We start from the raw sequence: 26,355 nt of genomic DNA, 5'->3' as shown, positions 1-26,355 counted from the left end.
CCTGCCTTTCCCAGCATTTGAGGAAACTCTTCTGGGTTTGCGTACCAGAGTCCAGGCTGTAGAGCTGATACCTAGACTCATAACTTAGTTTTCTCATCTATCAGCAATGTGACATTGGGCAGGTTATTAACTTCACTGTCTGAAGTTTGCATATTTGTAAATGGACATAATAATTCCTACCTCACAAGCCATTGATAGAGCTATATTAAAAAGTGACTAGCACTTCAGAGTTAGCTTGTAACATCATCATGTTACATTTATGTGGTTTCTGTCTTTCTCCTTCCAGACTGTAATGTCTTTACGAGTAGGCTACACAGCTTACTCATCTCAGTAGTCCTAGAATTTAGCATTGAATCTGGTTCATAATTTACAGCCAGAAAACACTTGGGTGGGTGGATGAGTGGGTGACTTTGTGAATGAGGGGGTTAATGAATGAATCCCCAGTGTACATGGCAGACTCTTGATGCTAGCAATGCTGAGCATCTTGTCCTTGTTTGTTGGCCATTTGTGTGTCTTATATTTTTTTAAGAGATAGCTATTAAAAATCCTTTGTCCTTGGGCTGGAGAGAGGGCTCAGCAGTTAGAGTACTGGCTGTTCTTCCAGAGGTCCTGAGTTCAATTCCCATCAACCGCATGGTGGCTCACAACCATCCTTATGAGATATGATGCCCTCTTCTGGCCTGCAAGGATACATGCAGGCAGAACACTGTATACATAATAAATAAATAAATCTTTAAAAAAAATCCTTTGTCCATTTAAACAAAGATTTTTTATGTGTGTTTTGCTTGCACGTGTCTGTTCACCATATGCATGTAGTGCCCATAGAGGCCAGAAGAGGGCATCAGAGCCCCTGGAACTAGAGTTACAGGTGGTTAAGTCAATTGTGGGTACAGAGAATTGAAAGAGCAGCCAGTGCCCTTAACCACTGAGCCATCTCTCCAGTTCTCCTTTTGCCCAATTTTAAGTTAACATGTTTGTCTTTTTATCATTGAGTTGTTAAGAATTCTTTATTCTGGGACCTGGAGATGGCTCAGAGGTTAAGAGCACTGACTGCTTTTCCAGAGGTACTGAGTTCAATTCCCAGCAACCACATGGTGGCTCACAGCTATCTGTAATGGTGCCCTCTTCTGGCCTGCAGGGACACATGCAGCCAGAATAGTGTATACATATAAATAAATAAAAATAGTAAATTAAATTTAATTTAAAAAGAATTCTTTATTCCTGTATCCTAGCCCTTTACTGCTTAGATGATATGCAGATATTTTCTAGAGGCGGTTTTTTTTTTTTTAAACACCAAAGCTTTAATTTTTGGGGAAGTCTAATTTTATATTTTTGCTTTGGTTGTCATATCCAAAAAATCATTTCCCACACCTGTCACTCTTTTAACTCCTTGCTTAGGGTTCTGATCCATTTGGGGCTTGTCTTTTTTTTTTTTTTTTTTTTTTAATTTTTATTTTTTTGGTTTTTCGAGACAGGGTTTCTCTGTGTAGCTTTGCGCCTTTTCCTGGAACTCACTTGGTAGCCCAGGCTGGCCTCGAACTCACAGAGATCCGCCTGGCTCTGCCTCCCGAGTGCTGGGATTAAAGGCGTGCACCACCACCGCCCGGCGGGGCTTGTCTTTTATATATAGTGTGAGGTAGGGTCCTGTCTTCATTCCTTTGCATGTGAATTTCCACCTTTCTCAGTACTATTTGTTGAAATAAAAAATATTTCCCCAATTGAATTTTTTGGTACCCTTGTTGAAAACCATTTGGTTGAAAAAGGGAATTTATTTCTAGACCCTCAGTTCTTTCCCATAATCTGTATGCCCCGGTGCCAGCACCATACCTTATTGTTGACTGTCCTTTTGTAATACCTTTGGAAACTACAGAGCCCAAAATCTTCCACTTTATTGTTATTTTTTCCTACTTCTCCTTTTCATTCTCTTTGGTTCTCCTGTATGCTAAGCACACAGCTGAGCTCTCCTTAGCTTTGACTTTATCTTTTTTTTTTTTTTTTTTTTTTTTTTTTTTTTTGGTTTTTCGAGACGGTTTCTCTGTGTAGCTTTGCGCCTTTCCTGGAACTCACTTGGTAGTCCAGGCTAGCCTCGAACTCACAGAGATCCACCTGGCTCTGCCTCCCGAGTGCTAGGATTAAAGGCATGCGCCACCACCGCCCAGTGACTTTATCATTTTTTTTAAAGATTTATTTATTATGTATACTGTGTTCTGCCTGCGTTGCCAGAAGAGGGCTCCAGATCTCATTACAGATGGTTGTGAGCCACCATGTGGTTGCTGGGAATTGAACTCAGGACCTCTGGAAGAGCAGCCAGTGCTCTTAACCGCTGAGCCATCTCTCCAGCCCAACTTTATCATTTAAAAAAAAAAATATTTGTGTGTATGTGTGTCACATAGATGTGGGATTAGCGAGATTCTACCCATGAACTTTCTGGAAGATAGAACCAGGTCGTTGGGAGATACTCATTAAATATTGACAAAGAATGAGTGGACCTCCTTTATAACATTTCCTTTACAGGTCGTGGTGGAAGACTTTTAATCCCAACACTCGAGGAAAAGTCAGGTGGATCTCTAAGAGTTTGAGGCCTACCAGGGCTGCATAGTGAGACATTTCTTTTAAGGGAGATGCTTTTAGAATTGGTCCTGAGGAAAGAACCCTTTAAAGTGTGTGTGTGTGTGTGTGTGTGTGTGTGTGTGTGTGTGTGTGTGTGTGTGTGTGTTTTTGTTTATTTGGTTGGTTTGGTTTGGTTTTGGTTTTTAGAGACAAGCTTTCTCTGTGTAACAGCCCTGGCTGTCCTGGAACTCGCTCTGTAGACCAGGCTGGCCTCGAACTCACAGAGTCTCTGCCTCACTTGTCTCTGCCTCCTGAGTGCTGGGATTAAAGGTGTGCGCCACCACGCCTGGCCTAGTTGGTTTCCGTTTAAAATGCCAGCTGGTAACCATAGCCAAGGCTTCTCTCTAGCTAGACTTACAGAGTGGGCAGAGTCAAGGTCCTAGGAAACAATTTCTCTGAAGGTGTTCTCTGTCATTTTCCAGGATGTCTCTGCTAGTTAGGAAGTATGCTTTTAAATGCAAGTCTGCTTTGAAAAGTAAAGGAAGGTAAGCCTCTCTGGCCTGGCTGGCCTTTGGCATCCAACCTAACATAACTTTGGACTGAATCTCTTTAGTTTTTCATAAGAGACCAGTCTATGGAATTTCTTTTACCAAGGGCCCAAGATAAACTCTCCTCCTTGGTTTTTCCCTTGGAGATGGATGGTGTGCTATCCCTCTCTGTACCTAACTTGGGGCTCCCGAAAAGGACTCATGTCTTTGCTGCATTTGTAAGAGTTTGATGAGTGAGCTGTGAGGACACTGGCCCCTGGCAGAAGCAGCAAAAGGTACAGTGTGCTTTGAGGAAGAGACACCCTCTGGGCTCTGCTTTTGACAATACTGCTGCTTTTTAGGCAGTTCTGTTATTGCTGTTTGGGCAGTTGCTGAGTTTTCAGAACTCAGGTCCATAGTCTGTGCCATCCTCAAATTCACAAGGCTCTGGACACTGGTTGTGATATACTTACTTGATAGCAGACCTAACTTGGCTTGACATACACAGTATAAAGGCTGTTGTGTCCCACTAAAGATGTGAGCATGGTAGAACTAACTGGTCTTATGTGTGTTTGGGGGAAGCCCAGACTCACTTTTTTTGGGTTTTTTGTTTTTTGTTTTTTCTGAGACAGGGTTTCTCATGTAGCTTTGGTGCCTGTCCTGGATCTCACTCTATAGACCCGGCTGGCCTTGAACTCACAGGGATCCGCCTGGCTCTGCCTCCCGAGTGCTGGGATTAAAGGCGTGCGCCACCACCGCCCGGCCAGACTCACTTTTTAAGGACAAAGAGGGTCTGTGAGACCCTCTGCTACTTGAAGGGAAAGTGACTAGTGGGGGGGTAGCCCTCTATACTGGAGCCCTGCTCATCCTTGTTACTCTCATCACAGGGGAGGTTGAGGGTGCATGGGCCGGAAACCCCGCAAAAGCAAATTGGGGTTCAGAGCAGATAGAGTAGGAGCAGTCCAGTCCTTTTCTCTGGGCGCTTGTCCCTGTAGAGGCCTGATAACTTCCTTGAATGGTACAGGCTGCTAGGAAAGTGTGTTTGAGAAAAGTTGGTGACTGAAGATGTGGTTGGGTTCATGGAGAAAGGTAGACTCCTTTTCTTCCTAATGTGGATAGGTGTCCTACAAAGCCCCTGAGGTCAGGGGAGTTGTGTGTGATGGGAAGGGGTCCCTGGAAGCTGGCAAGCTCTTCAGGCCTGTGGGATAGGCCTCTCTTTGCGGAGTCAAGTACGACAGACTACAGAAGTTCACTGAGGATAAGCAGTTGCCTGAAGAGTGACTTAAACATTAGTGGCAGTTAGGCTGATAGGTTTCAACATGAGCAGTGCCCTCCCCAGCAGAGGGACTAACCTTGTTCCAGTAAACTCAAGCTACAAAGGGTGCTCTAGACCAGCCGTTCTCACCCTTCCTAATGCTGTGACCAACCCTTTAATACAGTTCCTTCTGCCTTGACCCCCAACCATAAAATTACTTTGTTGCTACTTCATAACTGTAATTTCCCTACTGTTATGAATCGTAAAGTAAAGATCTGTGGTTTCCGATGGCCCTAGGTGACCCTGTGAAAGGGTTGTCTGGCCCCCAGGTTAGAACCACTGCTTTAGACAGTCCTGTCTTCCATGCTGTCCTTCCTGTCCAGAGCCTTGGTGGACAGTGGCCCCCACTAATTATCTCGGCAGGTCTACCGTGCACCCTGGGTTTGCAGGAGGCTCTGGGGCTGGGACTAAGGCAAGAACTATAGCTGTTGAGTACTGCTTTATTTTTATTTGACCTGTTTTTTTCCAAGTCATACGGAAGAATACACTTGAAGCCCAGCTAGGGAGGGTCTCTGGAGTCAGAGGGCCCTCTTCAGGGTGTACTGCCCAATTCTCCCTAGGTATCTGGGTGGCAAGGAATCTATCTGATGACCAAACAGCGTTGTATGAGATCCCTGTGATGTCAGCTCTTCTGTGCCTTGTCTCAGAGGAACAACCAGCTTGAGACACTCATGAGTGCTGGGCCACTGAGCTTCCCCCAAAAGTGTGTGAACTGGTCCTAATGCAATGTGTTTCTCAGCCGAGTTTGGAGGAGAGAGGACTGGTGTTCTGGTACAGTAGTACCAGAAGCAGACAGTGACCTGGTACGCCCCCTTTCCCAGGAAGTGTCCCTGAACTCTGGGCAGGAGGTCAGAGCAGTCATGCGGATCTAGAAGGTCTGTGGCCAGGGCAGTTGTGAGCACAGCCAGGGAGCATCCTATAGTAATTCAGTTACCTAAAGCTGTGCTAGTAGAGGGCTTAAAACTACAGGCCTTTACTCACAGTTGGAGACCAGAAGTCTGAGACCAAGCTTGCTACAGAGGTTCAAGTTGAGGATCCTTCCTTGCCTCTGGCTTCTGATGTTGGTCTGTAGTCTGTGATAATTCTTGGCTTACAGAAGGATGCCAGTCAGATGGTACTTTTCCCTGTGTCTTTGTATTTGTTCCCATGTACATGTCTGCCTGTATCCAAGTTCCCCCTTTCAAAAGTTTCCCTGTCGTACAATTTGAGCTTACCTGACTTTAACCTAGTTGCCCTTAATCCCACCTCAATATGGTCGGTCACTTTCTGTAGTACCAAGGTTGCCAACTGAAGCATCTCTTGCTTGGGTATACAGCTCAACCTGACACCCTCTCCTAGGTGCTTGACTACCCTGGAGCCTCCCATCTCATTTGTTCTATCTGTTCTCCACCAGAACCGGGTGGTGGGCCGGCCTAAGGGCAAGCTGGGCCCGGCCTCAGCAGTGAAGTTGGCCGCCAACCGAACAACAGCAGGAGCTCGCCGGCGCCGGACGCGATGCCGCAAGTGCGAGGCCTGCCTGCGGACGGAGTGTGGAGAGTGCCACTTCTGCAAGGACATGAAGAAGTTTGGGGGCCCCGGACGCATGAAGCAGAGCTGCATCATGCGGCAGTGCATCGCGGTGAGTGCACAGGAGGCATGGGTAGGGGCTCTTCCCTGCAGGGCTCTGGGCCTCCCTGCTTCCAGCTTGCTGCTCTGTCCTGCCCTAGAGGAGCTCCTTGTGGGATGAGGGGGTTCAGGTGATGCTCTTTGCAGCCACCCTTGATTGTACTGGGGTGGGGTAGCCTTGCCATGGGTCAGGCTCCGATTTGTCATCTGGTGGTCTGTAACTCTTCCCTTCTTGAAATGGCTGAGCACTTTGAAGTCCCTCTTATTAAAGAGGTCAGGGCAGCCTGTCTTGACTGTGACACTTGCCAACTTTTATGGTCCAGTTCGTATGATTGTGGGCCCTTCCTTCCTGTCCTTTCATAGATAGAAGTTTGGGTGGAAGGTCAGTTTTGTTCTAAGACAAGGAAGACTGATATATGGCATGGGGGAGCTGGGCCCATGGAGAGCTTGGCCAGCCCCTTCAGACACCTCACACTTCTTTGGCAACCTGACACAGTGCTGGGGTTCAATTTTAGTTCCTTCCTCCACACATTCTCAGACTTTGCCTTCCCTGAGGCGCTGCTCCCTGGGGGCCCAGTGGTCTTCCTCCTACCCCACTGAAAAGCTGGCTTAGCTGGAGTAACCAGATTCCTCCACCCTGGGGAACTGGTCCATAAGTCCATCACGGTATTGGGTGAGGGAGCGTTTTCTCCCAGAATGCTGCTGCCCACCCCCGTTGGACACCTTCTCTCTCTCTCTGTGCACATACTGTCTTCTTGTTTGTTACTTGTGGTTAAAAAAAAAAAATACACACCCTAAAATTTGCCAACTTGGCTGTTTTTAAGCATATGGCACACCAGTGCTAATTTTGTGCACGTCTGTGCTGCTGATCTAGAGGGCATTTCCATCTTCCAAACCAAAACTCCAGCCATTTTCCAGCTTCCTAGAAACCGCAACAACAACATTTTCAGTTTCTAAGAGTTTAACCACTGTAGATAGCGTGTGTTGTGTGTGTGTGTGTGTGTGTGTGTGTGTGTGTGTGTGAGAGAGAGAGAGAGAGAGAGAGAGAGAAATGGGACAGTGTTTGTCATTTTATGAGTAGTTTATTTTACTTAGCATAATATGCTCAAAGATACAGTTGTCATGCGTGACAGAATTGTCTTCATTTAAAACGTTGTATGTATGTTTGTTTATTGTGCCATGGTGTTGCTTTGTAGCCCTGCTGGCATGAAACTCACGACAGTCCTCCTGCATCAGCCTCCCACATGCTGGGATGATAGGTGTGTGCCACCACACCTGGCTCAGAAATTTGTTAATGCTGAGTAATATTAGATCTATAATGTTACATTAAATGTATATCATACCTTTTTTGGTTTTTCTTCTGAGTGTGGATATTCGAGTGGTTTCTACCTCATGCCTCCTCTGAGTAACACCGCAGTGAACAGGAACGCCTTTTTGAGATCTGGCCTCTGTGGGCAGAAGTGCAACTGTTGGATCATAATTCTGTTTTTAGTTTTTGAGTGATTTCCATAGTGGTGAGTTAATTTCACATTGAATGAGAAGTACAGAGATTCCATTTCTCTGTATCTTTGGCCACATTATTTTCTTGCACTAATCAGTATTGCCCTAATGATGATTGATGTTGAACACCTTTTCATTGTACATCTTTCAAGTTCTTCGCCCATCCTTCAGTTGGATTTTGTTGGTTTTTGATCTTTTGTTTTGATGAGTTGTAGAAATTCTTTATATATTCTGAATATTATCCCTCAAAATCAAGTGCAAATGTTTTTGTTGTTTTGGGTTTTTTTTTTAAGATTTATTTACTTTGTTTAGGTGTATGACTGTTTTGCCAGCATGTGTACACAGCATATGCATGCATTGTAGGAGTGTTTTGCCTGTGTGTATATCTGTGCACCACTGTGTATGCCTGATGCCCACCGAGGCCACAGTATCAGGTATCAGGTCCCCTGAGACTGGAGGTGCAGGTAGTTGTGAGCCACTAAATAAACGGGTGCTGGGAGTTGAACCTACATCACAACTTTAATTAATCTTAGCACTCATGAGGCAGGCAAATCTCTGTGAGTTCAAGGCCAGTCTGGGTCTACATAGAGTTACAGACCAGCCAGAGCTGTATAGAGAGACCTGTCTTTTTTTAAAAAAAGACAAGGAAAAAAAGCCTTTGTGAAATAGCAGACAGAAAGAAGGTTGTGGGATGAGGGGACATCGGCCACCTTGGTATTCTAGAAAATGGAGACAACTCGCTGAAATCCAAGGAAAAGTTGTGTCCCATTCTTACCAGAAGCTGGGTTTGGCGGACAGAAAAGACAGGAAGGATCTGATGAGGGGAGCAAGGTCAGGGAGACTGCACAGGGAGTGGGTCGGGGCATGGAGCACGGCCATGGCTTGGAGAGGAGGGGGCAGGCGTGGTGGGAACAGCCAGAGAAGCAAGAGGAAGGTCTGAGGTGAAGCTACTCCGAGATCCTGGCATGGAGTTGGGCTTGGGCGGCAAGGGGAGTGTCTGTAAGAAGCCACCTGGAGACCGGAAGCCTAAAGGATGAAGCCGCCATACATCAAAAGAAGGGCCAGAAAGGGGGGCGGGGCATGTGGGTCACAGGCAGGTAAAGGGAACGGGTAGAGGAAGACTAACCCTCAGAGAGGTTGAGGCAGGATTGACAAAAGTGTGCGGCCAGCCTGTTCTGAACGAAGCAGTTGCCAAAGCAGACTGGACTACAGAATGCAGTGTCTTGGGGGATGTTTAGCCAATTTAAGAAGCTCTGTGGGGATAGAGAAAACAGGAGACAAAAGAGACTTCCTGCTAACAAGGCCGTGCAAGGAGGCACCTAGTCAGGCATCTACAGAGATAAGATGGCACATCCCACAGGTTTCCCATGTCTTTCTACTTGTACAAAGGTACTAGTCACAGGTCACTTCCAGTTGTGCCAAGGTCTAGGTGATAACTGTTCTCAAAACCACAGTCAGACTCCTTAAAATTGTGGGTTGCTGTTTGTTTTTGAGATAAGGTCTCTCTGTGTAGCATTGGCTGGCCTCAAACTCACTGCAGCCCACTTGCCTGTTTCTGCCTCTCAGCACTGGGGATAAAGGTGTTTGTCACTATTCCCAGCCTCACGAAGACTTTTGAACTTCTGTGAATCTCTGTATCCCAGCTTATGTTACGGTCCTTGTGGAGCGATTTAAACTGGTGGTACTTCCCCTGTGTACTAGGCTCCAGTGGGCACGAGAAGGCTGAAGATCTGCCTTGGCCCCTGACCTCACTCTTTTATCATCATGTATAGCAATTCTCTAATTATGTGGTCTTAAGAAATTATAAGGACCCCAGAAAACTTTTGTTTTTCTGTGTTATTTGTTTACTAGTACTATATTTGAAATTACAATTGAGAAATAAAAAAGTTTTAAGTTCATTTTACAAGTAAGCATGTTCATAAATGACATGTTTTTATAAGTGCCAATTCTATATTTTCAAATTTAAAAGTAATTAGAAAGGGGAAAGAGTGGCATTGTCTCATGTTTCTATAAATCTCTTGTATCTGGCTTATTAAGGCTTGTATTTTCATATCTGCTTCTATATACCACCTGTTAGATATTTTGGATGGCAGATTAGGAAATCCAGCCTCCCACAGATAGTTGGGCAAGGGAGGAACATGGTAATAACTTCTGCCCATAAGCCTGGATCCTTTCAAGCCTTCAGAATCCCACAGGTGACAGCTTCTTTTATTTATTTTTTATTTGTTTATTGGTTTTCAAGACAGAGTTTCTCTTTGTAGCCTTGGCTGTCCTTGAACTAGCTTTGCTTTGTACACCAGACTGGTCTTTCAGCAATCTCCTGCCTCTGCCTCCCCAGAGCTGGGACTGAAGGCATGGGCCACCACCACCCTTCAGCAGCTTCTTAAAGTTGGTTGCAAAATGGAATCTGAAACTGTATCCGTCAGCTTTCTGTGCTGTTACATTGAAAGTTGTCTTGCCCTTGCTCCTCCAGTTATGTTCTAACATTACACACTGGCCACTGAGGCCGAGTTTCCCAAAGATTGCAGCATACCCTATGCAGATACACATAATCACCTTTGATAGTACTATCATCATTCTGATAAGAAAACCTGTTCCTGGCTACAGAAAGACTACCAGATGAAGGAAAACTTCATTTGCTTTTAGATTCGTGAATTTTGTAATTTGTACCAATTGGCAGTTTTCTTTTTGCAAATGACAGGATCACGTTTTAAGTCTTCAAGAAAATGTAATAGCAGCTACTGGTTTTTCTACTCTTTCAAATAAAAATTTTGTTCTAAGCCAGACATGGTAGCTCACACCATTAGTCCCAGTAATGGGAAGGCTGAAGCAGGTAGGTCATGAGTCTCCAGTTAACCTGGGCTACAGTGTGACTCTAGACAGACAGACAGACAGACAGATGATAGATAGGTAGATGTAGGTAGGTAGGTAGGTAGATGTAGGTAGGTAGGTAGGTAGATAGATAGATGGATGGATGGATGGATGGATGAGACAAAAATAAAATAAAAGATGTCCTGTGGAGAACCTGGTGGTCAGTTGAGCTCACAAGTTAGTCACATGTACTTTTCCTTTAATAACGGTCCCTCAGCATGGGGAAGTATTTTGTGTATACTTCCTGTGTGAAAAGGATGTGTGTTCAAGGGTTGAGGTTTTCATGAAGGTAATAATCAAAGACATTAAGTGGAACTGGTGATCTTTTCAGTGTGCATGTGGTCCTGGAGTGACTAGTTGCCTAGATGGCAAGACCTGGCCTCGAGTACTGAGGATCCCAACGGTTTCACCCACCCATGCTTTTGTACTGTTGCTGCAGAAGGCAGTCATGTCTTGCTCTTATTATGACCCCACATCCCTCTTTTGAGGTCTTGGAAACAAAGGCTGTTGATTGTGCCCTGATACCAATGATAAGATGAACTTCAGCCCTCTGTGGACATACTTCTTTCTGGTCTTTTCCAAGTGGGAAGCCTTGCCTGACTCTATACTTAAGTTTGTCAACATAAACAGAATATGTTCTTCATGTTGTCGGCCTCCTCCCACCAGAAGATAAGCTTGGGGTGTAAGAGGTTTTGATCTGCCTTGTTCATTGCTCTATTCTTTCTTAGTTCTTAGAGAGTACCTGGCACATAGAGGTCCTGATAGAATGTAAACAGATTAATCAATTCGCTTGGATCAGCTTTCTGACTCTTGACAGGCCCAGTCTCCAGTGGGGTCTGTCTTCACTCCCTGCTGACTTGAATGTTTCTTGGGTCCTCAGCCAGTGCTGCCCCACACCGCCGTGTGCCTTGTGTGTGGCGAGGCAGGGAAGGAGGACACAGTGGAAGAGGAAGAAGGCAAGTTTAACCTCATGCTCATGGAGTGCTCCATCTGCAACGAGATCATCCACCCTGGATGCCTTAAGGTAGCATCTCTAGGGGCCCTGAACCACCACACCCCAACCCCCCTGCTTCAGGGCCTGATAATTACGATGTGGCAACTAGGTTCCCTCCCAGGTGGTGAGGATATATAGGTGGCATGCTGAATTCCTAGAGGACCCTCGGTTCTAGGGTATTCTGTGTCAGGTGATAAGCCCAAGGCAGGAAGAGTAGTGTCCTAAGTGAATGAATTAAGTTCATTCTGAACACCCAGTACCTCAGAACTACAGTAGGATCCACAGCATCTCAGTAGACAGAAAAAAAGGATCCTGACTCCTGGCTTCTGGAAGAAAAGGGTCTGAGCCAGGGAGGGCGGATCCTGAGCAATAGGTGGTTTCTCAACTGTGCCTCTGCACCAGGAACCGGTTCCTGTGATATGCTAGGACAGGACTGCCTTCTGGGTGACCTCTGTGTCTGCCTGGCTCAGGTGGCTGGTTCCACCTTGGAAAGGAAGAAACCATTCTATGCTGGCACATCTCTATCCCAGAATACATTCATATCTGTGGGCTGCAAGGGTGAGGGCCTTTGTTTTGGCCCTTCGTCCCTCATCATACCCACCTGATGGGGGTGCTGTGCCATCCATAGCTTTGGAAACCAGCCTCTCCTGGTAGTTACTGCTTCACTATTTCTCCTGTGTTCAGCTAAGGTAAATAACACAACCACGTGGTGGATCCTTTTGGCTAGACACAGATGGCCGTGGCTTTGGGGGAGGGGTGGGAATGCTGAGGCAGACGGGGCCTTGAAGAGACCTTGTATCCTTGTGGACCCTCTGCGCACCCTTCCCTGCCCGCTGAGTCCTGTCCTGTCCTTTCAGATTAAGGAGTCAGAGGGTGTGGTCAACGACGAGCTTCCCAACTGCTGGGAGTGTCCGAAGTGTAACCATGCTGGCAAGACTGGGAAAGTGAGTGCGGGCTCCAGTCACTGGTTGGGTTGGGTTGGCAGAAAGGGACGGGCTGGGCCTTGCCAGGACCAGCCTGTCCCCAGTTGTCAGTCAGGTGGGGTGTGGCAGACTGGGAGAGGAAGAGCAAGTTCAAAGATATATAGTTGGATTGTTCTTCTCTCTTTTTGGCCTACAAGCAAAAGCGTGGCCCTGGCTTTAAGTATGCCTCCAACCTGCCCGGCTCCCTGCTCAAGGAGCAGAAGATGAACCGGGACAACAAGGAAGGGCAGGAGCCTGCCAAGCGGAGGAGTGAGTGTGAAGAGGCTCCCCGACGCAGGTCGGACGAGCACCCCAAGAAGGTGCCCGCAGATAGCATCCTACGCCGAAAGTCTGATGATGTGCACCTAAGGAGGAAGCGGAAATATGAGAAGCCCCAAGAGCTGAGTGGGCGCAAGCGAGTACGAACTGGGAGGCCCTGGGCAGCAGAAGGGTGGTGTGGCTGGTCTGAGGTGTGGGGTGGAGGGGGGGACCAGGGAAGGGTAATGGGTAGAACTCGGGATCCTGGCCTCTTAAGAGCTGCCCTGAGCAGGTCACCCAAATCCTGAGAGCCTGGCCCAAAAGAAAGAGAAAAACCAGCGAAGTCACTCCTCTTCCCACCCCCTTTAGGCCTCGACGCTTCAAACGTCCCCCGGTTCCTCTCACTTCTCGCCGAGGCCCCCTCTAGGCAGCAGTCTCAGCCCTTGGTGGAGATCCAGTCTCACTTACTTCCAGCAGCAGGTGCTCCCACGCCCCGCCCTCCCGAGGCCCTGGGGACTTGCGAGTCCAGGCTCTCCTCCCCTCCCCACCCCCCAGAACCCCTGGTCCATTGCTACAGATGCTCCTGTAGCCTGGCCCCAAGTCCGCAGCGGGCCTGAGAAGCTCTCTCTGTGAGGTTGAGAAGCCTCTGTTGGTTGGGGAAGCAGAAGCTGGGAAGATCCTGGTGGCCCTGCTCTGCTAATGGGCCGGCCTTACTGTTAGTAGCCACAAGGTGGCGCCGGGAGACGCTCCCGGCAGGGCTTGGCTAGGGATGCCTCCTGCCTGGGCTCCAGCTCTGGGCTCCCTTAGCCATAGCTGTGTTAATGGGCAACTGCCATCTCTGGTCTGTCTCAGGTGGGAGGTCAGCTGGGTGGGAACAGTTGACTGTCCTCTATTATTTCTATCATTCTCTGGGAAACCAACAGGCAGAACTATGCTGTCTTTAGTCAGATGTGAAGGACATGGCTCTGTGGGGAAGATGTCCTAGCCCTTGCTGAAGAGACTGGGCTCACAGTGTGGTGGGGTGTAAAGGGGACTGTGTTCCTCCAGCCCAGGAGCAAACTCTGTATCCTTTCTTCCCTATGACAGCTAAAACCTGGCAAAGAAGATAAACTTTTCAGGAAAAAGGTACCGTCTTCCCTCCCTCACGTACCTGCTGTTAGAGCTGTGGGCAACACCGTGGTGGCCCTTGTATATTCCATAATAGGCTTGGGAAGTCTGGGGTGGGCGATACCCTAAACCGCATGGGTTAATCACAAAGCCTCCCATCCTCACCCCTCCCTCTCCCCCGCAGCGGCGGTCCTGGAAGAACGCTGAGGATCGGTTGGCACTGGCCAACAAACCCCTTCGGCGCTTCAAGCAGGAACCAGAGGACGATCTGCCTGAGGCCCCTCCTAAGACCCGGGAGAGTGACCAGTCACGGTCCAGCTCACCCACCGCTGGGCCCAGTACCGAAGGGGCTGAAGGCCCAGAAGAGAAGAAAAAGGTGAAGATGCGCCGGAAACGGCGGCTTCCCAACAAGGAGCTGAGCAGAGAGCTAAGCAAGGAGCTCAACCACGAGATCCAGAGGACAGAGAGCACCTTGGCCCACGAGAACCACCAGCCCATCAAGTCGGAGCCCGAGAGTGAGAACGAGGAGCCTAAGAGGCCCCTAAGCCACTGCGAGCGCCCCCACCGCTTCAGCAAGGGGCTCAACGGCACCCCTCGGGAGCTGCGACACCCACTGGGACCTGGACTGCGCAGCCCGCCTCGTGTTATCTCCCGGCCCCCATCCTCTGCGTCCCCACCTAAGTGCATCCAGATGGAGCGTCATGTGATCCGGCCGCCACCTATCAGCCCCCCACCTGACTCGCTGCCCCTTGATGATGGAGCAGCCCATGTCATGCACAGGGAGGTGTGGATGGCAGTCTTCAGCTACCTCAGCCACCAAGACCTGTGTGTCTGCATGCGGGTCTGCAGAACCTGGAACCGCTGGTGAGGGACAGCCCTGTGTAGGTAGCGCTTAGGTTGGTGCTCAGGGTAGTCCATGGCAGCATATATGGCTTGAGTTGCTTATAGAGATGGGTTTCCTGTTACAGAGGTCCAGTCTCAGGAGGATAGCATATGGAAAACTAAGGACCACATGGAGTTCCTTGTCTCGATTTAGCTAAAGTTGAGTGTCAGTGACCAGTACTCACTAATTTCAGCCTGACATTTTCTAGATTTCTAGTTTTAGCTGAGTTTCTGACCCTCCCTCATGAATAGGAGGATCCAGGGCCTCCACAGGGGTTGTTAGGAGCCGTGGTAAGGCCCAGGAGTCTTTATGGAGAGTACATGCTGGCATCTTCTATGTAGCCGTGTGGCCATCAACAGAGGTGCCCAAATGTGGGCAGGGTGGATGCTAAGTAGATTGCAGAGGGCTGAATCTTAAAGGAACTTTCTCCTCGAGATGGCAAGTGAGGAAGAGTTACCATAGCCACGCAGGGGTTCTCCAGGTGAGCTGCTAACGATGACGATGTGTTCCCTGCCTGGCCTGGCTTGCAGGTGCTGCGATAAGCGGTTGTGGACCCGCATTGACCTGAACCACTGCAAGTCCATCACGCCCCTGATGCTGAGTGGCATCATCCGGCGACAGCCTGTCTCCCTTGACCTCAGCTGGACCAATATCTCCAAGAAGCAGCTGAGTTGGCTCATCAACCGGTTGCCTGGTAAGCTTTAGTTAAGGCTCCCAGATGTGCAGTCCTGAGGGCCTGGACTGTATCTCTGGCCTCATACTCTCTTGTTATCTCCCAGGGCTCCGAGACTTGGTGCTGTCAGGATGCTCGTGGATTGCTGTCTCAGCCCTCTGTAGCTCCAGCTGTCCATTGCTGCGGACCCTGGACGTCCAGTGGGTAGAAGGACTAAAGGATGCCCAGATGCGGGATCTCCTGTCCCCACCCACAGACAACAGGCCAGGTGAGTTGCCAGGCTGGAGCTGTACCCTAAGGGGTCTGTCTGTCTGTCTCGAGGTGGCGTGACTGAGGTGCCCGTTCTGGTTTGGAGCACATGACCCTCCCAGCCCTCCTCCCAGCCCTCCTCCGGTGTGGTTTGTGTCCTTAGCTTTGCTCTCTGCTGGAACATCTGGGGTAGAGAAGTCTCAGCTTGCTTTGGGTGTGAGTGGGGTGGGTTTTGTTTTTTGGTTTTTTTCTTCGAGACAGGGTTTCTCTGTGTAGTTTTGGTGCCTGTTCTGGATCTCGCTCTGTAGACCAGGCTGGCCTCGAACTCATAGAGATCGGCCTGGCTCTGCCTCCTGAGTGCTGGGATTAAAGGTGTACACCACCACCGCCCAGCCGGGTATGAGTGTTTTAAGGAAAGGCAAATTTTCCTCTGCTTATACCGTCTCCAGTCCTGGGGCTGTCCCAGAGTCTAACTGCTTCTTTGTTACCTTAATCTTCATTGGCTTTAATCTTCTCTTCTAAGGATTCGGGATTAGGGTGGTTGAGTGAGGTCTCAAAGCATAGTGTGTTCCTAGGTCAGCTGCCTGGGTCACACGCACCCCCCACCCCCAGCCAAAGCTTAAAGGGTACATGTATGCGGTCAGTAGCAACAGACAAGGGCAGTGGGCTAGAATAAAATGTAGTCTTAGGCCGGGCGGTGGTGGCGCACGCCTTTAATCCCAGCACTCGGGAGGCAGAGACAGGCGGATCTCTGTGAGTTCGAGGCCAGCCTGGGCTATCAAGTGAGTCCCAGGAAAGGCGCAAAGCTACATAGAGAAACCCTGTCTCGAAAAACCAAAAAAAAAAAAAAAAAAAAAAAAATGTAGTCTTACCAACCACAGCTTGAAGACTGGTCCTCCAACCGTGTTTATGAATTCTGATTTTTAATGCTAAAATTCTGGCTTAGGGTAGGGTATGCTTCATGACTATGGAATTGAGTTGCACCACCTAGTAGGGGGGCCTTTTCAAGTAACATCAACAGTAGAACTTGATTTCTCTGTTCAGGCTGACGGGTTACTTCTCTCCTATCTGCCCCAACAGGTCAGATGGACAATCGGAGCAAGCTCCGGAACATTGTAGAACTGCGCCTAGCTGGCCTGGATATCACAGATGCCTCCCTGCGGCTCATTATCCGCCATATGCCCCTGCTCTCCAAGCTCCACCTCAGTTACTGTAACCATGTCACTGATCAGTCCATCAACCTGCTCACTGCAGTCGGCACTACCACCCGAGACTCTCTGACAGAGATCAACCTATCAGGTGAGGTGGGAATCTCAGCATGTGAGGGACAGCTGGGCACTGGATGTTTATCAAGAACTACTGTCTAGCTGGGCGGCGGTGGTGCATGCCTTTAATCCCAGCACTTCGGAGACAGAGGCAGGTGGATCTCTGTAAGTTCGAGGCCAGCCTGGTCTGTAAAGCAAGTCCTAGGACACCAAGGCTACACGGAGAAAAACCGTCTCAATAAATAAATAAGTAAATAAAAAGAGGAAAAAAAACACAAAAAGACTAGTCACAGTCTGGGGTCATTCTCTGCCTAGGGTCCTTAGAAGCTATTCCTCCTCACTGTGAAGGTTTGGTGGCAGGAATCGTGTCACTAAAGGGCAAAGAGCTGTGCTGAAATGAGATTTCACCACCATATACCAGCTCAAGGCTCACTCAGTTGAGACTTGAAAGGTGATAGAGCTGTTGGCATCTGGTTCTAAGCACTTAATTATAGTAAATCTTTTCCTATGTTCTAGTTGTTATGGATGTGCAGTGCAGTTCAGGGAGTATGTGGGAGTGTTTGTGTAGATCCTCTACATTTTAATTTTCCATTACAACACACTGAGATCATCTTTTCATCTCAGTATACATATACTGCCATTCTTTTCCTTTTTTTAAGAGAATGTATCATAGCCCAAAGTACCCGGAAGATGGAGACAGTAGGATCTTAATTTTAATCCTTTGCTATACACTACAAGTTCAAGATCATCCTGGGGCACAATGAGAACCTATGTCAAAACAAACAAAAAGTTAAGCCATGTCTCTGTATCTAATCTCTCCTTATTTTGTACTTATCTCCTGTTAGTATAACTGAATTAATGATAAATTTAAGTGCCACATGATGGCCATGTTCATGTGGCTGCAGGATCTGGCACCCAGTCGTTGCTTTTGATGCTGCATTTTATTCTGCGTGTATCAGGTGCTCAGGAAGATCTGGCCTTTCCCTGATCCTTACCCCTTGGGGCAACCCTAGACCCGATCTCTTGTCCAGTTTTTACATACATGTATTATTAAGTAGTGGGCATGTGCTGCCATGTCTGTTCAGGTATGTCTGTACAACACAAGTTGCTAATACTGACCTTATGATCTTGTACATTTTGGTCACTAATTAAGCCAAATAATGTATTGTGAGTACACTTCCTTTCCTGCATGACTTTTGCTAGTTAATAATTGCCGTTTTGATTTGGTTTAGCTCTGAAGCAAACTGTTCAGCAAAACTGAATATCCCCTACAAACTTATTAGTCACACATTCAGTTGTTTCCACAGGCCAATGCCTTTTTCTTGATTTTTTTCCCCACCCCCTTCTCTTCCTCTGCTATTTCTGTCAGAACTCTTGTTCTCATCTGATTGGCTGCCTGCTCTTCAGGGACCTCCCCACCATCCTTGTTCCTGTTTTGGATGCCTTCCTTCCTTGCTTCCATGTTGTCCTTAGCAGTCTCTTTTTGGGTGGAGTACACAAAACATTTTGTGTACTCATGATTGACGGTAGTTGAATATAAAGCCCTAGTTTGTAAGCCATGTTGCTTCAGAAAATGAAAGGTTTTCTCCCCTGGCTTCTAACTCCCAGAACCAGGAAGTGAAAATTAATTTACTGCTTTATCCATTAATAATCTTTTCTCTGTTTTGTAGTTGTCCTTGTCTCTAATTGTGTGTGTGTGTGTATGTGTGTGTGTGTGTGTGTGTGTGTTGGGCCCCCCTGAGCTGCAGTTACAGGAGGTGGTGAGTCACCAGGGCCTGTGCAAGAGCAGTACACACACACTCTTAATTGCTGAGCCTTCTCTCCAACACTCCAGTTATTTGTGTGTGTGTCTGTGTGATGGCAGCCAAAGTTACCAGATCTAGTGTCATGAAGATTTTCCTCCTCTATTTACATGTGCTATGTGGTGGTGGCAGTTTCTTTCTTTTGTGTGTAGTCATCTAGTTTTCCCAGCACCATTTGTTGAAAACACGATTTCCTCATTGAAATGTACTTGATACCCTTGTCAAAAATCATTGGAAGGCCCACAAGATGGCACATACTGATAAGCCTCACGACCCAAGTTTCTCAGGTTTCACACATTGGGATGAGAGAGCTGACTCTCTCTGATCTCCACACGTGCGCCACACACAGATAGTTTTTAAATCACTTAAACTATTTTAATCAGCCAGATGTGATGGCTCACACCATTAATTCTAGCACTTGGGAGACAGAGGTAGGATGATCTCTGAGTTTGAGGCTACCTGATCTATATAATGAGTTTCAGGACAGCCAGAGCTATGTAGAGAGACCCTGTCTCCAATAAAATAATAATAAAAACAATTAATTACAATTCTATTACATGGTCAATAATATATTTGATAATTCATTATACAATATATAATTATAATTTACATGTTGTATATTAATATAAATGTATTACATGAGAATTATTAACGATGTAACAATTTTTTTGCCTTATGTCATCATCACCATTTTGACTGCCTTAGCTTCGTAATACTATTGTAGTACAGTTTTAAATGAACCTTCAAACTCTTCAGACTACTTGGAGTCCACTACTAAATTTTAGGATGGACTGTTCTATTTTTGCAAAACCACTTGGATTTCACATCTTTGACAGTGGTAATATCTTAATATTTCAAGTCTTCTAATCTATGAACCTGGAATGTTTTCCCATTTGTATCTCTTCTAATTTATTTTGGTAGTTTTTACCATTTTCAGTGGACAGGTCTCATTCCTTTGGATTTACTCTTTTTGGGTGCTGCTATGCATGGGCTTGTAATTGTTTCATTGTTATCATTTAGAAAAGGAGCTGGGTTTTGTGGATTTTTTTATTATTTTATTTTTTTCTTTTTCATTTTGGTTTTTCAAGACAGGGTTTCTCTGTGTAATTTTGGAGCCTGTCCTGGATCTCTGAAAGACCAGGCTGGCCTCGAACTCACAGAGATCCACCTGTCTCTGCCTCCCAAGTACTGGGATTAAAGGCGTGCACCACCATCACTGGCTGTGAATTGATTTTTTTTTTTTCCTAACGTTTGTAAAATGTTTTAAGTAAAAGAGGGTTTTGGTTGTTTTGATAGAGTTGGACTCTTAAAATACTTCACTTTCAGAATTTTACTTTTTTAAAATCAACTTTAAAGTTCATGCTTATATAAAAAAACTGCACCATTTTTTTCTGTTAACCTTTTCATTATTTTTTAACCATTAAAAAAAGCCAAGTAGCCGGGCGGTGGTGGCGCACGCCTTTAATCCCAGTACTTGGGAGGCAGGGGCAGGTGGATCTCTGTGAGTTCAAGGCCAGCCTGGTCTACAGAGCGATGTCCAGGACAGGCACCAAAACTACATGGAGAAACCCTGTCCCAACCACCACCGCGCCCTCCCCCCCCAGTCAAGTAAAACGATCTTTAATTTATCATGAGTAGGATTTCTCTTCCATTTTCATATTTTGAATTTTTTAGATTTATGTGTGTGTTGCATACATGTGTATCATGTGTGTGCCTGGTGCCTGAAGAAGTCAAAAAGGGTGTCAAATCTCTTGAAACTGGTTTTATAGATGGCTGTGAGTTCTGGGAACCTAACCCTAGTCTTCTTAACCACTGAGCCATCCCCACAGCCCCCATTTTTATATTGTAAACATTTTCAAACATATAAAAGAAGAGCAAATAGTGCAGTAAACATACCTATTTGTACTAGTTGTGTGTAACAATTCGAGACCTCGTAGCTCTTTCCTAAGGATGAGGATCCTGCTTACATAACTACAGTAGTGCTATCACACCTAGATTAAGAATTGGGAAGAACCAGAGACTGAAGATGAGGAAACGGACATAACAGATGCTTCTAAATGTAACTTCTCCTTCTTCCCAAGAGCCCCTTACTCATTCTAATTAGCCCCTCGGGTGTTCCCCTAAGGTGCAAAGGTCTTTTAAGTATAAATAGGACAGGAATTTTGCCAGTATTGGGGGGAAAGGTCCAACACACAATTCTGTATTTTTTCTTCATTTTTCACTGTGACTTGAGGCCCCTTGTTGACCAGCCCCTGTTCTGTTATCAGTAGTCCTTGATAAGGGACCAGGAATGTAGCTCAGTGATAAAGCACTTGCTTATCACATTTAACAAGTCCCTGCCTGGATTCTATCCCAAGACCACAAACACAAACAGAACCCCCAGTTACCTTTAGAAGGCAAGAGAAACTTGTAACATTGGCTTCTAAGAAGTCGTCCATTCCTTATATTCCATTTACTTAGAAAATGTTTCCCGTTCAAGGTTAGTGAACTCCATGGTATTATTTAGCTTGTTCACCACCAGTTTTTTGTTTCCTATGAACTCCAGGTTAAGGTCATAAATTTGACTAAGTTAACCATTTTTTGGTAAGAAACTTTCCCAGTAATAATTGTACTTTGTCTCCCTGCTATGAAAAAAACAATTGTGTTGGTCTCTAGGTAAGTTCACTGGCATGGAAATGTGGTTACAGAGTAAACGCACTGGACAGAATGGCCACCCTATGTTTGCCTACCATCTTAGGAACCTTCTCCTTTTAACGGATGCTGTGTGGTTCCTTCTCCGGAGCCTATCTCATTGCCCTCAAGCCCCGCACTGCTCTCTCCTTCCTCTCGTCTGTCTCACTTCCGACTGGGGGGGAGGGGGGGAAGCGGGGCAGTCTCTCCTTGGCCTCTCACAAGCAGCTCTCACCCAGAGGACTTTGCTGTCCAGCTGGCACACGGCTGTGTCTTGAGGCCATTAAGTACGCATGCTTGTCTTAGCACTTACCTGTTTACAGCAGTGAGACTAGCTAGCATTTCCAGATGGTTACTTTTCTGAGTTGACTTTTGAGCAGGCAGCACCTGCTTTTTTGGTAAATCATTTTCAGCTCTTAGTTTAAACAACAAAAAGTCTTGCACCTGGAGCTTAAAGACCCCTCTACCTAGGGAATTGGAAAGGAAGGACCTTTCTGTGCGAGTCTCTTGGTTTTTCTTGTGCATTAAACTTCTTTACAGACTGGTACCTCACACCTTCCACAGACAGGTATTGCCCTGCCAGTGGATGATCCCTGACAGCCTGTAGCTAGCCAGCTTTGATTGAGGTAATGAAGATGAATTAATATCAAAAAAGACCCAGTTCAATATTAGGCTTCACATGACATAGTGAGGAAAAAAAAAGCAAGAGTATGGAAAGTGCTTTTTATACCAGCAAAATCTCTATTCCCTATAAAGTGAATCAAACTTTATATAAAAGGAATGACTCTAAAGTAATTGCATATGTACATCATCATTTGCATTTTTGACTTTTGCAGTAAGATTCATAAAGCAGATTAGTAGAGCCAGGTATGGGAACGCACATCTTCAGTTCCAGACCAGGCGGGGCTACATCGAGGCCCTGTCTCAAAAACAGCAGCGGCAACACTGAAGAGCTTGGTAGTTTGAAGCATCTTTTTATCAGAGTCCTCAGAGTTCTGCCCCTTCAGCCTATCCCACCCTCATTCATATGTCAGTGGCTCAGCACATTACTCAGCTTCCTGTGACTGTCTATGCAGAGTGCTTGGAGGCATATCCTGTAGAGGCAAGTTCGAGCCCTTCCCCAGGCCCTGTTTTTATTCAAAAGTTTCGAAATTAATACCCCGACAGGAAAATAACAATCATTTTCTCATCCATATGATCCACCCAGAAGTCATGTGTCTTGCTTGATCTCAGTTGGACACTGATTAACATTTAAGCCAGTTGATTACAGATTCAATTCTAAAACAAAGTAGGGTTAAAGAAAAGTACAGAATAATTCTAAAAATGTACAATTTTTGTCTACAGGACATGGTGAATTCTGTCTTTTTGGTGGACAAAGCCTTTCTCCAGTCCCTTCTAGAATATTGGTCTTTGGCATAGGCTTCCTGGAGATATTCCATGTTAGACTGGGGGGAGGGTGCAACCCCACAAAAAACACCTATGGGCTGTGTGTCACTAATTTACTGGGGTGTGAAGTAGAATGCTTCCAAGATCACCTGAGGGACACCTCATCAGTCTAGTCATATTTTATCTGAGCAGTATAGTCAGTTAAGGGGACAATACTTTGGCAAACCTAACTGTATTGCCATCAGACAAGCCCCTCACACATTATGACCCTTTTTGTAAGATACACTGATCTTGTATGTAACTATACAGAAAGAGGCAGCCCTGTAGTACAAGTGATTTCTACCTGATAGTCTGAATTTGGGGGGCTTGGGGGAGAGGACAGTGTTGCACATAGAACCGTATTTTCACATGCCTGGCAAAACACTCCAAATACTTTCCAAGAATACATTATTAAGCTTTGCAATTGGTAGGTGAAATCCCTCCCGTCTGGGGGACATCAAGGACTCGACTACATTATCTAGCTGTGTTGCATCTCTACTACTGGATCCCTGAATTTACAGGGCCTTAGGCTGTCTTTTGTTCCTTCATACGGTTTTCTCTTCCCTGCAGACTGCAATAAGGTCACTGACCAGTGCCTGTCCTTCTTCAAACGCTGTGGAAATATCTGTCATATTGACCTGAGGTACTGCAAGCAAGTCACCAAGGAAGGCTGTGAGCAGTTCATAGCTGAAATGTCTGTGAGTGTTCAGTTTGGGCAAGTGGAAGAGAAACTCCTGCAGAAACTAAGTTAGTTCCAGGACAAGGATGTAAATATGGAGGGTTGGGGGACACAGCCGGGGAGGGGAGAAGACTGCAAAAAACAAGTGGGCTTCTATTTCCCTTTGGAATTTGGAACAAGAGACCACGGGACACAGTTCTGTTTCTCAAGTCTTGCCAAGGGAGAAGCCGTTCAACTACCCACCCATTTGGGGATGAGTGAGCCAGATGTTTTCCTTTGCTCCTTCTGCATCGTAACTGCACTGCTTTCTGGACCATTCTAAGGCGGCCTTTAGAAGACATTCCAATTGGAAAAGAAGATGAGCTTTGGAGAAATCCTCTTAGAAGCCTGAGCTTAGTGTTTTTGTTGGTAGTTTGTTTGGGGCACCCTGTTCCTTGCAATGCCAAGGCTTCCAGTGTCAACATAGAGTGGACCACACACACCATCTGCAGCCGTCTTGACACATTTTGTTTAGTTGGTTTTGTTACATCTTACATTATGCAGAACTATTTTTGTATAAATTGTTTAAAAATTATTTATGCAAGATTTGAATGCATACCAGTGTTTTTATTATTTAGATTGCCAACTTTCCTTCAGGTAGGAAGAACTTAACCTGTACTTCATCAACATAAAGAGCCCATCTACAGATGTACCCAGGTGTGACAGGTGGCTACGATCTTCCACTTAAAAGCATGTTTAACTGGATGTTGAGAGCCTACTTTGTATGTCAAGAAGTTACAGGAGCATGTTGTGGATAAGTGTATAGTCCAGGTAAAACACATTGCCAAGTTTCAATAGAGAGTTTACCTTTTCCTTAAAATTTTACAATTCAGATTTCAGCCTTTACACTCAGGAGGGTTTTGCTCCAAGCATGAGCTCTTATATCCTATCTACACAGATCTAATTTATACCATGAATCAAGTAGAATAAATGTGCCCCATAGCCTTCCTTTCCTTTGAAGTGTTCAGTTCTCACTGAAGTTGGTAACCAGGCTATTTTCTAGTTGTCAAGTTCTGCATCCATAAGTGCCATTGTTGTATGGTGGTGTTTCCTAGACTTTCCCTGATGCAGTTTTACCTTTGTTGGATTTGTATAAACAATTGTACAAAAAAAAAAAAAAATCCACTCTTGGTGTTTTGAGGGTTTCTGTTTCTCTAAGAGGGCTAGAAATCGAATTGGAATGGCCGAGGTAAATGGACTCTTCACCCAGACGGACTGTGTAATTTCTCTGTCATCTGAGAAATGCAGCAGCCCTGAGACACATCGTTTTTTTTTTTTTCCTCCTACAGAAAGAGATTTGTTTCTGACCAATAAAGGTAATGGGAAAAACTATGCTACAATGATGGCCACTTGTGGATATTAGGAATAGTGACTCACCTGTCTGAACGTCTCCTGCTACACCTGTACAGAAGTAATTTCCACACATGGCCACTGTCTGTCTTAGGGTTCTACTGCGATGACAAAATACTGTGACCAGGCATCTTGTAAGAGAAAGGTTAATTGAGCTTATGGTCAGAGGGTTAGAATTTATAATGATGGAGTCGAGGCGTAGCGGGGAGAGGTAGGTAGCTATAGTAGCAGCTGAGAGCTCCTATCATCTTGATCAATCCACAACTGGGAGGCACACTGGGAATGGTGAGTCTTTTCTTTTTTTGGTTTTTTTCGAGACAAGGTTTCTGTGTGTAACAGTCCTAGCTGTCCTCGAGCTCCCTTTGTAGATCACGCTGGCCTTGAATTCACTGAGATCCACCTGCCCCTGCCTTCCAAGTGATGGGATTAAAGGCCTGTATCACCACCGCCTGGCAGGAATGGTGAATCACCACCTCCAGTAAGAGCACACCTAATCCTTCCCAAATAGTTCCACCAACTAGAGACTAGGGCTACCACAGCTACTTAACATTACTCTTTCCTTGAAGTTTCCCAGATGTAGGGGGCAAGGAGACAACTCAAAGAGGTTGCATTCTGTGCAGTGGCCTGGGGGCTAGAAGACTAAGATGTTAGAATTTGGGGTCACAGAACATTTTTAGACAGTTCTGACTTGATGTCCATGTATAGAAATAACTCTAAAGATGGGTAAAATAAAGATCTTGGCCCGGCAAGAAAAGTCCTTCCTGCTAACACTCCAGTTTTGAAAGAGCTCATCTAAAGCATTTGCCTCTTATTTAATCCAAAAACCTTTGACTCAAATTCTAGCAACAATGGCTTCTTGTGTTCAACTCTGGGGAGTAACAGAACAGAGTTAAGACTTGTTAACACTGTTGTTTACTTGTAAAAAGGTAGTTTGACAGCCGGGCGGTGGTGGCGCACGCCTTTAATCCCAGCACTCGGGAGGCAGAGGCAGGAGGATCTCTGTGAGTTCGAGGCCAGCCTGGTCTACAAAGTGAGTTCCAGGAAAGGTACAAAACTACAGAGAAACCCTTGTCTCGAAAAACCAAAAAAAAAAAAAAAAAAAAAGGTAGTTTGACTTTACTGGCCTGAAGGTTCATTAATATAGACGTAAAGGCCATTTCTGTGGTAGTTTTAGTTCTCTGAACCTCCATATAAAACAGCTACATCCTGATGTTTAGAAAAGCCATCTTTGGCTAGGCGGTGGTGGCACACGCCTTTCATCTGAGCACTTGGGAGGCAGAGGCAGGTGGATCTCTGAGTCCGAGATCAGCCTGTTCTATAGAGCAAGTTCCAGGACAGCCAAGGCTACATAGAGAAAAAAAAAAAAAAAAAAAAAAAAAAAAAAAAAAAGCGGGGGGGGGGGGGGGGGGCATCTTCTCCTGAGAACTGCTTTCAGGGTGATTCCCCCCGATATACACAATCTCTGCTAAAAATCTGGCTTCGCACCACTATGTGCACATAGCTCCAGACTAGCACACAGGTCACTGTCAATATTGCCCAGGGAGTACTGAACCACCAAGAAGATTGTATCCCAAAACAAACATAATCTCTGTAGATTTGTGTTGTTACATTGATTTATCTATGTGATGTGC

General features: G+C 46.0%; 1 protein-coding gene across 13 annotated transcripts in view; it reads left to right on the top strand.

Moving 5' to 3' along the window:
* Kdm2b (lysine demethylase 2B) overlaps window positions 1-24,706 on the top strand; it is a 125,286-nt gene extending 100,580 nt beyond the window's left edge. For 7 of the 13 annotated variants that reach the window (XM_052755359.1, XM_052755350.1, XM_052755352.1 and 4 more), the window contains 11 exons: window positions 5,786-6,010; window positions 11,249-11,392; window positions 12,220-12,307; window positions 12,475-12,743; window positions 12,952-13,062; window positions 13,669-13,707; window positions 13,874-14,553; window positions 15,103-15,266; window positions 15,352-15,513; window positions 16,575-16,793; window positions 23,227-24,706. In XM_052755359.1, the coding sequence (XP_052611319.1) occupies window positions 5,786-6,010; window positions 11,249-11,392; window positions 12,220-12,307; window positions 12,475-12,743; window positions 12,952-13,062; window positions 13,669-13,707; window positions 13,874-14,553; window positions 15,103-15,266; window positions 15,352-15,513; window positions 16,575-16,793; window positions 23,227-23,408 (2,283 nt within the window). In that variant the 3' untranslated portion in view covers window positions 23,409-24,706. The remainder of the gene's footprint in view (window positions 1-5,785; window positions 6,011-11,248; window positions 11,393-12,219; window positions 12,308-12,474; window positions 12,744-12,951; window positions 13,063-13,668; window positions 13,708-13,873; window positions 14,554-15,102; window positions 15,267-15,351; window positions 15,514-16,574; window positions 16,794-23,226) is intronic. The other 6 variants (XM_052755351.1, XM_052755353.1, XM_052755361.1 and 3 more) reach the window with 3 other exon arrangements.
* Window positions 24,707-26,355: the final 1,649 nt, after the last annotated feature.

This window comes from Peromyscus californicus, unplaced genomic scaffold (assembly GCF_007827085.1).
Source record: "Peromyscus californicus insignis strain IS unplaced genomic scaffold, ASM782708v3 Scaffold_2__1_contigs__length_46816999, whole genome shotgun sequence".
NCBI classification, from domain to species: Eukaryota; Metazoa; Chordata; class Mammalia; order Rodentia; family Cricetidae; genus Peromyscus; species Peromyscus californicus.
The sequence above is the reverse complement of the archived record's forward strand: the minus strand, read 5'-3'. Positions and strand labels throughout refer to the sequence as shown.